The 13,024-nt window shown below is 39.0% G+C and overlaps 1 protein-coding gene across 2 annotated transcripts in view; it reads left to right on the top strand.

Annotated features, from left to right (window-relative positions):
- Positions 1-683: 683 nt before the first annotated feature.
- The window catches only part of Phka1 (phosphorylase kinase regulatory subunit alpha 1), a 113,404-nt gene continuing 101,063 nt past the window's right edge, over positions 684-13,024 (top strand). For both annotated transcript variants that reach the window (XM_021152825.2, XM_021152821.2), the window contains exons 1-4: positions 684-1,085; positions 2,587-2,745; positions 6,386-6,433; positions 8,784-8,952. In XM_021152825.2, the coding sequence (XP_021008484.1) occupies positions 1,008-1,085; positions 2,587-2,745; positions 6,386-6,433; positions 8,784-8,952 (454 nt within the window). In that variant the 5' untranslated portion in view covers positions 684-1,007. The remainder of the gene's footprint in view (positions 1,086-2,586; positions 2,746-6,385; positions 6,434-8,783; positions 8,953-13,024) is intronic.

Below are 13,024 nucleotides of genomic sequence, written 5' to 3'. Positions count from 1 at the left end.
CCCTTTGGGAACCACCTACCAGAGGCAGATTCCTCAAGATCCTCACTGTATCCTCCGCAGCCTTCTTCCCCAGCCCTCCTCAGTCACTTTAATTTCAGCTGAATGTTTGTTCCTTGGGCCTAGTCACCTATACTTTACGAGGAAGCTTTCCAAAGCAGATAACTCCCACTGTCAGTTGTCCCATCAAGACCACCCTCAGCCGCTGCTCGGCTCCCTATTCTGCTCTCAGCCTGCACACTTGCTTCCTCAAAGCTCCCTAACCGCCCGCGGATTCGCGCATCTTTAAGGAGGGGCTAAAGAACTCCTTAGGGAGCTGGGTTTTCTTTGTTTGTTTGTTTGTTTGGTTGGTTGGTTAGTTGGTTGGTTGGTTTCAGAGTGTGGCGCTTAATCCGACATTTTGCTCCTGAAGATCCGGAAATGGAATCGTTCAGTCCCAGTCTCTCAGTTTTGAAGAGTTCTGAGGGTTCCTAAAGCTAGTAGTCCTTCAGAAGTAAGAGCAACAGCCTGTGCTCACAACCGTGCAAAATTAAAATAGTCACTTGTAGTGTTTCGAAAATAACTCCCCCGGGGGGCGGGGAGAGCACATCGACTTGGGCGACACATTCTGGGCGGAGGGTGGCGGGCGACTGGCCCGTGGGCGTAGCGCGCAGCTGCAGGACCCACGCCCCGCCCCCGCACGCTCGCCAAGGGAGGCGGCACCCGGGGCGCTGACCCGCTGCTGTCGCTGGCCTGGAGTCTCCGGGCCGCCCTGGTCTCCTTCAGTCAAGTGGAGGATGCCGGTGCGCCACCCGGAGACCACGGGAGACTGAGTGGAGACGGGGTCTTTGCGGGCCGAAGCCTAGACCGCGGGAGGCTGAGCCTTGGCCTGAAGTGGACTCTGAGGCCGCCGGAACCGGGTGCCGCGCGGGAACCATTGGCCACACGAGCAAGCGAGCGCTTAGAAGGTTTCCGCAGGCCAGGCGTCCGAGCTTCCCGTGTGTGCAGTAGGGGATTAGGGACGTGGCACCATGAGGAGCCGCAGTAACTCGGGAGTCCGCCTGGACGGCTATGCTCGACTGGTGCATCAGACCATCCTGTGCCATCAGGTAAGTGTAGGTAAGGGTGAAGTGTGAGCGCCGGACACTGACTCTGGGTGAACCCTGAACGCATTTGTCTCTGGAGAGACATTAAAGGATCCCGAAGGAAAGTTGCATGTTGAACCTGGAGTAAAATCAAAGTGTGGCATGGAGAACCACAACCCCCACCCCCACCCCTCTGCAGTGATTCCAGAGTGATGGTTTCTGAGCTCAGACAGAATGCCACCCCCTCCCCCCAACTCCCCACCCTCCCAACTATGGCAGGATTCCAGGAACAGAGTTTCAAAAAATGATAACACTTTTTTATTGCCCTCACCCCAGGTTTGGGCCATCTACTCCACCCCACTCCCCCAAAGATGTATGAGAACATAGAGCATCCTAAGAGACCTTAGACTACTGTGAAGGTCAAGGCACTTTGTACATACTTTTAAACAGTTTTGCTCAGTGGCTCAGGCTGGCCTTGAACTTGGGATTTTCCTGCCATAGCCTTCACAGTTTGGACAACAGACCACAAGCCAGTGGGGTTTTTTTTTGTTTGCTTCCTAAGTCGTTGTTGTTTTATTTCTTCCGTTGTTAGAGAGGATTTTACCTTGTAGCCCATGCTGACCTCAAACTCCCCATCCTCGGGCTTCATCTCCCCATTGCTGGGGTAACAGGTATGCACCACTGCACCTGGTTTTTTATGTGCTCTTTGGAGTTGTTGGTTTTTGAAACCAAGTCTGTCTTTGTAGCCCACGATGGCCTGAAACTCACTATGTAGCTGGCCTCGAAGGAGTGTCAGTCTGGAGAATTATAGGCTATAAGGCACTGCACCTGGCTGTATATATTTCAAGATTTTTTTTCCTACCCCTTTACTTCAGATTTTTCGTTGCTAGTTGAATTTAACTTTTATATTTATTTTTCTTTTAAAATGCACTTAGTGGCATCCTTAGTACTACATTTGATAAAACCCCTAATAATGCCTTTATTTTAATAATACCTATGTTTTGGACTTGTAAGCTTTCAGACAGCTCTTTCCTTATTCTTAAGATAGCGCATGGAAATAGAACAAACTTTCTCATCTCATATAAATATGTTCTGCAATGTTGATTAGCAGCAGTAGCAGCACACTGACTAGTCCATACTACTTTATTATATATATATATATATATATATATATATATATATATATATATTGTTGAAACTTGCCGAGAGAATAGATCCCACCCCCATCAAAAAGTGAGGTAATAGATGTATTAACTTGATTGTCATATCACAGTACATTCATGTATGTATCAAATCGTCATGTTGTATACAGTAAATATGTACAACTTTTATTGTCAGTTATAACTCAGTAAAGCTGGGGGATAGTATCTACCTGCAACTGGTTAAAAGAGAAGAAAGGTCGAAAATTTGAGAATGGGGAAGTAGGAGAAAGACTAAAGTTTCTAAGTAATATATTCCCTAGATTTTGTTCCCTTTACATTCTGAGGTTAGTTGCCTGTCCTCTCTCTCTTAATTGATCTTGCAGAATCCAGTGACAGGCTTGCTTCCAGCCAGCTATGATCAAAAAGATGCCTGGGTCCGAGATAATGTGTACAGTATCCTGGCTGTGTGGGGTTTGGGCCTGGCATATCGCAAAAATGCTGACCGTGATGAGGACAAGGCAAAGGCCTATGAACTGGAGCAGGTAATCAAAACAAAACTATACAGAGATGTGGGGCTCTGTGTGGGTGTAATGGGGGAGCAGGAATTGAAGGAAAATAGCCCTTGTGCCACCTTGCTCAAATTGCATTCCATAAGGTTTTCCTACTATTGTATCTGCAGTGGGTTTGGTTTGGTCTGATCTGGTCTGCTCTGGTTTGGTTATTGTGGTGGAAACTTGAAAACTATAGATTCAGGGAAGAGGGCTCAGAATGTTCATTACTTTACTTTTGAAAATCCTACTTGGATATATTTCCCAAGATTAATAATTCTCTAAGTGTATTTTCAGGTTCTACCATTTTATTTTCATTGCAAGGAATATGTGGGAGCAAATGTGTACTTCTCTCTCTCTCTCTCTCTCTCTCTCTCTCTCTCTCTCTCTCTCTCTCTCTTTCTCTCTCCCTCTCCCCAATGTGTACTATTTTATCTCCCCCCTCTCTCTCTTTTGAAAATAATTGTGGTATCTGTATGAGTGGACCTGACAGATCAACAGGTTTTCTTCATTAGACAAAAATAATGACTTCATTGATCTTTATAAATATGACCACAATTTTAGAGAGCCTGTTGCCTGGGGTCAAATTGAGGTCAGAGTCAGCAGATGACTTTAAGCCAACTTTTAAGGTACCTTACCCTCAATAAATTAGTATCCTTTATAGAACTTCTGAACAGAAAGGAACTACTTCATCTTAAGTATTTAAAAGGCAATATTTTGGCATCATTTGAATTACACAAGACCTTTAATGATAAAGTACTATGCTAGTTGTAAGTATAAGTAGATCCTTTTCCATTAGTGAGAAGGAGCCTTACCACAGCAGCTGTTTCTCCTATCGTCTTCCTTGAACTTAAGAAATCTGAGCTCCACTTCTGATTTACAAATCAGGTTATTGGGATCTGGTTATTTTTAAAAGCAGCAATACATTCAGAAGTTGTTCTTGGGAGTGGGACAAGTCTCACTGTGTTATCTTCAGTATCAGTAGCCATTTGGAATTCCTTCAAGCCATTACTGAGAGATACAAAAGAGTTTTTGCTCTAGTGAAGCAAGTACAGACTTTTATAGAAATAATGCCATAATAGAAATTTGGAAGACATAGTGTGTATTTTTTTTTTTTAAGAAAACCTCTCTAGTCCGATATCCTATCCTGAATGTTTTGCTGTTTTGATCTCAGTAGTTTGTTCCTTGTTTTGATTTGCTATACATTAATATCAGAATAACTTCAGTTATGTGCCTGATATAATTTGATCAAAAATCTTCAGTATTATAAGAATAAATCTGTTGTTCCATCATTCTGCAGAGTTGATGTCTTTCCTTATTTGACCAAGTGGAAAAAATGAGGAAAAAAGTGAATTGCCAGTTCTAAAATTTTTGTGTTCTCTTATATAATCTTTCACATAGCAGAAAAATATTTTTGATGTCACATTACTAACTTTGGAATGTTTCAGAACATTGTGGAAACAGGAATCAGCTTCAGAAAAGAAAAGCTTCTGTGGGGATTCTAACTTATATGTATTTGTTTTATGAATCAAAACAAATTGGATTATTATGTATAATGTTTTAAAAAGCTTAAGTCAGTATTAATCTAGACCAGAGATTAGAACCCCCCCCCCATTTTTGTAAAGGATCAGATAGTAAATATTTTTGGTGTATAGGTCACTTGTCTCTAATTACTCAGCTCTGGTAGGTGTAGCCAAATAAATAAATTTTAAAAAAGAAGAGAAAATGTGTAAAGATTTAGCGTGGCGATACAGTTCAATATACTTTATTTACAAAACAGTGATGGGCTGGATTTGTCCCTGACCTACATGAGTGATTCTCAACTCTGGCTGGACATTGGAATTACTTGGAAAGCTTTTCAGAGATATCCTAACTGAATGGACCTCACTTTAAAACAGTTTAAGTAAGAATTTAAAAATTATATCCATGAGCACTGGTCTTTTTCAAATTACCTAGGTGATTCTAATATAGACAGATCTAATAATGTGCTGAGATAATAACCGATGTAAAACTAGTAAGTGAACATAGATGAAGTCCAATATATCCACAGATTAAATTTCTACCTGCTGCCAACTTGCCATTACTGTGTGGATTTCCCCCAAAGCATTGTTAGTCATTTATATACCCTTTCTTCCAACTCTCATTTTTGCTTCTCTCTCATAAAATCAGAAAACCAATAAGAATAGCAGATGGAAATAAGAAATGGGTTTAACTAACTTCCTTAATCTATATTGTAATTAGAATTATACCCAAATATATATTTACATATTCCCTCCTTTCTTGATCATATAGATAAAAAACAAGTCTCAGGGCTGGAGAGATGGCTCAGTGGTTAAGAGCACTGACTGCTCTTCCAGAGGTCCTGAGTTCAAATTCCAGCAACCACATGGGGCTCACAACCATCTGTAATGAGATCTGATGTCCTCTTCTGGTTCATCTGAAGACAGCTCCAGTGTACTTATTTATAATAATATATAAAAGAATCTTTAGGCCAGAGCAAGCAGGGCCAACTGGAGCAAGTGGGGTCGACCGGAATGAGTGGGGTTGACTGGAGTGAGCAGAGGTCCTAAAAAAATTCAATTCCCAGCAATCACATGAAGGCTCACAACCATCTGTTCAGCTACAGTGTACACATATACATAAAATAAATAAATCTTAAAAGGAAAACAAGTCTTATAGCTATAAAAATAATCACTCAGGCAGATCACCATCTCTCTGGCTGCCCCCACTTCTGCTTCTTAGTTTCTTCTCTTTGTATTGTCTCTCATCTGTTTTTCATGGGTTTTCCATTACCTTTTTAGGAATGATTTCCAACTCCCTTCCTTTAGCTCTGACCTCAGTTGAGATCCAAATGCCTGTTTTTATGTCTCTTTTTACTAGTTTTCCCTGTGTATCCTGTGGTTCTTCAAACTCTGTGTGCCTGAGAGCCCACCTTTCCAAGTAAAACACAATACAACACTGTACGAAACAGTAGTAACTTGCCACTGTTTCTCTTAACAGTGTTCTTAATTTACAGTCACCCTCACAGAGTATTACTTGGAAATTTTTCTCATAGCATGGTCTGTGGAACACAAAGATGACTTAAGATCTTCTAGACTGTAAAACAGAAAGATTTGTAGAGAATTGGGGAAGCTGTTCTATGCTGTGATGTTCTAAAACATACTCCCTACTCATGCCAGGTGTGCATGAGATGTACACATATACATATAATCAAAACATTCATACATATGGAATGAAAAATGAGTCTTTAAAAAATAAAGTGAATTTTTAAAGAAGAAGATGCCATCAAGGCTAGAGGGCATATACTAGCGGAGCCTTAGAGCCTGGGGAGTGAGCTAACTTGCCCCTTTTCTCTAGGTGGATTCTCAACTATTAGATGGTTGGCTCATTTTTAGGTAAAAGTGCCTTAGAGTTTTAATATTAGTATTTAAATTCAAGGAATCATAAAGCATGGCTTTTGATTTAACTTTTAGCTGCAGTCTGTTTTGTGTACCTATAAAGTAAATGCCATGCAAGTAGAGCCCAGGATAGGGTTACTAGTTCTCAAAAGGTCATGTACTGACCGAAGCTGCTGAATAAGTGTTCTTGTATCTCGGTATGTTTATAACCGTCTGGTTTCCATTTATTTTTGCAGAGTGTAGTGAAGTTAATGAGGGGACTGCTGCACTGCATGATCAGACAGGTACGGCACTGGTAACAACTTCTGATAAAACATAACATCTTAATGATGCTTATAGTCTTTCATTCAGATTCCCAAATTGTAGTCTCTAATTTTAGAAGGTTCAGAACTCTGGGATGGGCATGGTACACAGACCCTGTTACAGCTAGAATTATTTCCTTTCAGTCTTTTTCCTCCCCTTATGAATGATTTTTCTCAAAAAATAATCATTATCCTATTTGCAGATATGTGCACTAGATAAAGCATGATACAGGTTTTTTTTTTTAAATCTTATCTGAAACTTTTAGGTCTGCATCCGTTCTAGAACTAATACATTTTCAGAGTTTTAAAAAGATAAGCACACTGCACGTTATATAATTTCTTATGTCTTCAGTAGATAGAGAAAATCCTCTAAGGAGCTGAAGTGGTTTGCAACTCCGTAAGAAGAAGAACAATAACAACCAACCAGACCCCTCCCCAGAGCTCTAAGGGACTAAAGCACCAACCAAATAGGGACCCATGGCTCCAGCCGCATATGCAGCAGAGGATGGCCTTGTCAGGCATCAATGGGAGGAGAGGCCCTTGGTCCTGTGGAAACTCGATGCACTAGTGTAGGGGGATGCCAGGGCAGTGAGGTGGGAGTCGGTGGGTGGTTGGGGGAGCACCTTCATAGAAGCAAGGGGGGATAAAATAGGGGGCTTCTGGAGGGGAAACTGGGAAAGAGGATAACATTTGAAATGTAAATAAATAAAATATCCAATTAAAAATTAAATAAAGCTGTGTACCACCACAAAAAAGGAAAATACTCTGAAATTAAAAAAACAAACAAACTCTCTCTAGGGAAACATTCCTTACACACTAAATGGGATAAGGCCTATAAAGAACCAGATGTTGATATGAATTTAGCGTTTACACCAATTGAGTTTTGATACAAAATTTATGTGGAAAAAATCATTCAAAGTATTCTCAATTTTAAGATTGGGACAAAGGAATCTTGAATTTCAAATAACTGGTCTTCCTTGTGTGTAGCTAAACATCCTTTTATATGTGAATTGAAAATTTGCAGTTCCTTACTGGTGAATTACCTGCTAGAGCTTTGCCTCTTTGTAGGTTGTCTGTTTCTTGCCTACTGACTTCTTGTATATTATGGATGTTAATCATTTGTACATTACAAATATGTTTACAGTCTACCATTTACATTTTACATTTATGGCATTTTTCCACACAAAAGTATTTTACTAAGAAACCTATATTCTGAGATCTTAAAACATATTGAACCTGAGTTAATTAGATCAAAGTAGAAAGGAACAGATCTCAACTTCTAAACTTCATGATTTTTAAATGAATATGAAGTTATTTATTGTATGTATCTCTTTACTAGTCTCACATATATCACTTTGTCTTTATACTTTATTTATATTATAGATAGTTATGCTTTGTCCTGTTAAATAGATATAGTCACAAATTTCATGAACCATATTTAAGATTATCATACATCAGAGACATAAGTAATCATATCTACATATCAGGAACTAGGTCAGAAACGTTGCCTGTTATCTAAGGTTTCCTGTTATCTAAGGTCTGGATTTCTGCTGTGTGTGTGTGTGTGTGTGTGTGTGTGTGTGTGTGTGTGTTAGGAATTGGACCCAGGGCCTTATGCATCCTCATATTACATTACCATTGAGGTATATCCCCAGCTCCCAATGAGCCTCTTCTAATTAGTTTTCTATAATACCATTTTTTTGTGACTCTATATGGCTCTCATTAACTCTTTTTATGGCATCTTCAAAATTTAACTTCTTGGAGTTAGAGAGATGACTTAATGGTTCAGAGCACATATTGCTCTTGCAGAAGACCTGAGTTTGGTTCCTAATACCCACTTGTGTTAGGTGGCTTACAACTCTTAGAACTTCAGCTCCAAAGAGTTGAATGCCCTCTTCTGGCCTCTGGGGGTACCCACACCCACAAACAACTATGCACAGGTACATTAATAAAAATGCCCTCATCTGTCAATTTATCTACACATTCCTACTTTAAATTCAAGAACAAATGTATAGCACTGCGTTTTCTCACTAAACTGTTCTTACACATTTGAGCTTCCAGTTTCTCTACAATATGACAAAGTAACCATTTGAAAAGCATAGAAAAGAGGCAATGAACAAGAAATAGGTGGGTTTAAAAAAAACTATTTCTTATTTTTTATTAAAAATGCTAGATTTCCCCAGTGTAGGAAAAAAGCAGGTAATAGTATATTTCCCATATTCACAATTTCCTGAAGGCAGAGTGTAGTGATGTGTGTATGTCAGCGCCCTACAGATGTATAGCATATAGGTTGATTTTTCTGACTGGCCATTTTATACTGTTTCCTTGTCAGGTGGATAAAGTAGAGTCCTTCAAGTACAGTCAGAGTACTAAAGATAGCCTCCATGCCAAGTACAACACCAAAACTTGTGCCACTGTGGTAGGTGATGACCAGTGGGGACACCTGCAGTTGGATGCTACTTCTGTGTACCTGCTCTTCCTAGCACAAATGACTGCCTCAGGTCAGTACAAGAAGAGAATAACTGCATGCTCATAAGTTTGGATCATCTCTGGTTCATCTACTTTCTCTGTAGGGATTGACTAGGAAATAAAGTATCTGTTTAGGGTACTCCATGAAGCAAATTGCAAGTAACAATAGTTTGTAAGTTTGCTACAGCTAGATAACTTTTTTGAGGTATAGGCAATATCTTATTTTATTGAGAAGCAAATTTGCAGTACTAATTAATACTCTTTTGAAATGGGAACCCAGAAAAGTGGGCTAGGTTTTTAGCTAGTTTTTTTTTTTATTATTTATTAATTCTCAGATGCCAGGAGATGGGAAGGAAGGGTAAAGTTTTTTTTTTTTTTAATTTTCATATTCTACACCAGTAAGCCTGTGGTCACTGTGGCTACAGAACCACCCAGTTTATATAGTCTTTATTAGTATGATCTGAATCTAAATGTGAATGTTTCATTATTAAGTAGTATTCTAATTTAAGTAGTTTTGTGATAATAGTTAGATGCCTGATATGTAAAAGAAAATTTAAAGAAATATATAGTAGCTCACATCTGTCTGTATCCTAGCACTTGGGAGGCAGATATAGGCCAGCCCTAGTTTACATACTAACTTCTAGGTCATTCAAAACGACAGAAAGTGATGCTTTATAGATGTAAAATCGGAGGTGGAAACACTTCTATTGTATGGAGTTCCTAAACTTAATAAGAACATTTCCAGATCATTCAGAGTAAGTTAATGTATTTACAATACTATGTTTTCTGTGGTGTTGGGGTTTCAAAGAAGGGAATCATGCATGCCAAACAATCACTCTACCACTAAGCTAAAATCTTAACCCTTTACATTTTTTGAGAGAGGATCTCACTAAATTGTCCAGGCCAGAGAGTTCCTTGATATTAAAGGAACCAAATCTCTCTCTCAAAATCAATCTCTCTCTCTCTCTCTCTCTCTCTCTCTCTCTCTCTGTCTCTCTCTCTCTCTTTCTGCCTCTCTGCAAATAAATGTTTGGTGATAAACTCCTTAACTTTTTTCTTTTTACACCCTAGAGTTTGAATAAGCTTTCTGCGAAATTATGAGTTGACCATCCAATTAATCTCCTTTTGGAGGAGAAATTTCTTCCACAATAAATTTAATTTTGTTTTATTTCTTTAAGTAGAATGGTAGTTATAATTTCACTTTGAATAATATTTTTATTCCAACTCTGAAAGCTGTTTACCATTTTTAATTTTTAAATTTAAAAAATTGGGGTGGGTGGTATTTTGAGACAGGGTTTCTCTGTGTAGTTCTGGTTGCCTTGGAACTCACTTTGTAGACCACGCTGGCTTCAAACTCAGAGATCTCCCTGCCTCTGCTTCCCGAGTACTGGGGATTAGAGGCATGCGCCACCACTGCCTGGCTCCCTTGGGTATTCGATGGCTAGTGTTTTTAAGCTCCCAAGTATTCTGGCCAGATAGAGTTGTAAAGTAAGTATGAAGTTGCCACCTTCACCTAGATTTTTATTTTCTTTCTTTAAAGCAGGCACTGACTAAATATCCCTGACTGTTTTTAAATATGATTCCTCAAAATGGAAGCAAAGATAGATTAAAACATTTCATGAGGACTTCTATAGCATGCTAAATATTTTAGAATTATATTCTGCAACCAGTAGAGATGTTTGATGTAGATAATCAAGGGATGGTTCATTCTAGTAGCAGGAAGATAGGTTGCATGAGATAGATTAGATGAAGAACAAAATTAAGGTAGAAGACTAGTAAAGAAGCCAGTGAAATACTTTAGCAATAAATAATACAAATTTTGTATAATGCATTTGGATTGAAGTTGAAAAGCAACATTGTGGTGAAAAGAATATAATAAAATTTCTTCATAGAGAACTAGCAATCGCTTGAATGTTTTTGAATACTTAGTGAAGATAGATTTAGGCAGAAATTGGATGAAATTTATAGAATAGTAGCATGAAGAGCTCCAGCAAAACAGCCAAAGATGCTGAAAATTTAAGAACAAACCAATGCTTTTAAATTGTTCATTGGATATTGTTCAAAAGGATTTGCAGTAAGTAGAGAAGCACTCAAAAAACCCGTAATTATTAAGAACATCAAGGGACCTGGCCTCAGCTTAACCCCCTATCCCAACTCAGGATAATAGAAGCACTATTCTGGGGTATATAGACAGAACACAGGCTTCTTCTCTCCTAAGCTCTAGTTTAGTGGTTCTCAACCTTCCTTTAACTTCTTTTTTTTTAAGATTCATTCATTCATTCATTCATTCTATATAAGTACACTGTAGCTATCTTCAGACAGTCCAGAAGAGGGCATCAGATCTTGTTACAGATGGTTGTGAGCCAACATGTGGTTGCTGGGATTTGAACTCAGGACCTTTGGAAGAGCAGTCAGTGCTCTTAACCACTGAGCCATCTCTCCAGCCCTACCACTGAGCCATCTCTCCAGCCCTGGTTCTCAACCTTCCTAATGCTGAGATCCTTTAATACAGTTCCTTATGTGGGAGTGACTCACAACCATAAACTAGTTTTTATGGCTACTTCATTTTGCGAGTGTTATGAATCATAATGTAAACATCTGTGTTTTTAAATGGCCTTTGGGAGTCATGATCCCCATGTTGAGAATCACTTCTCTAGTTTAAGGTTCCTGAATGTCCCTCAGAAAACAAGCTGGCATCATTTATCACTCTTCCAAGCTCTGTATTGCAAGCCCTAGTCCAGGCAAGTACAGCTTTAGGATCCCCCATATCCCCAGACACTTAGGAAATAGAATCTCCCTTAGAGCAGAGTGAGACCACTATGTCATCTACTTCTTGACTGAGGCAAACATCCTACACTGGAATATGCAAGCTGGGAAGATCAGAAGCTACGACTCTGTCCAGAGCTTAGTGTCTAAAACAGGAATGCCATTCCAAAAGAAATGGGCTGCAGCACTGGCATGGATATTCTCATGGAAGGTAGCAACACACTGTAAAAACAAAGCTCCTTAACTCTTCTGAAGAAAATTGCCTTTACAAATGAAGTGTGAGAAAATTAGATACCAATTTTGGTTCTTAGTAATTATGATGTAGGGCCGGAGAGGTGGCTACTCTTCTAGAGGATCTGGGCTTGATTCTCGACATCTACGTGATGGCTCACAACCATTTGTAACTCTAGTTCCAGGGGATTCCATATCCCTTCTGGCCTCTGCAGGCATTGCACATACATGGTACACAGATATCATACAGGAAAAACACCCACACACATCAAAGGAGGTCTTAGTAAAAACACATCTAAATAATTAAGATGAAGTTAATTGTTCAGTAACAGCAAGAAACTAAGAAAAAGATTAGCTAGAAATTTGAACAAATCCAAAGAAAGCTGAGGAGTCCTTCTAAGTGTAAGAACAAGTATCAAAGACTTGACTCAAAGATTGTACCAGAAAAAAAAAAAAAAAAGATTGTACCAGAAAGGACCTGAGTCTAATTGTTTAAAACGATAGAGAAATTTATTTTTGAGGATTCGACAAAATCATTAAACAATCAGTTGAAACCAGGGGTTGGGCCTTAGCTTCATACAAGCAGAGACAGGCATCTACTAGATCTTGGAAAGAATTTGTTTGTTTGTTTGCTTGCTTGCTTTTTAGGTGAAGGATATCTTTTTTTCTTTTTCTTTTTTATTTTTATTGAATATTTTCTTTATTTACATTTCAAATGTTATCCCCTTTCCTGATTCCCCCCCCATGAACCCCCTATCCCATCCACCCTCCACCTGCTTCTATGAGGGTGCTCCCCCACTCACATCCTTGCCAACATGTGTTGTCACTTGATCTTAGCCATTCTTTTTTTTTTTTTGGTAGAACATGATTTTAATATTTTCAACTGTTAATATTCAACAAACAGAATAATTATTTTAAGATATATTTTGTTGTTATGTCTCCCTTTTCATTTCTGATTTTATTAATTTGGATACTGTCTTTGTGTCCTCTTGTTAGTCTGGCAAAGGGTTTATCTATCTTCTTGATTTTCTCAAAGAACCAGCTCCTCCTGGTATTGTTGATTCTTTGTGTAGTTCTTTTTGTTTCCACTTGGTTGATTTCAGCCCT

The sequence above is a fragment of the Mus caroli genome, chromosome X (assembly GCF_900094665.2).
Source record: "Mus caroli chromosome X, CAROLI_EIJ_v1.1, whole genome shotgun sequence".
NCBI lineage: Eukaryota > Metazoa > Chordata > Mammalia > Rodentia > Muridae > Mus > Mus caroli.
This window is presented reverse-complemented; position numbering and strand designations above follow the sequence as displayed.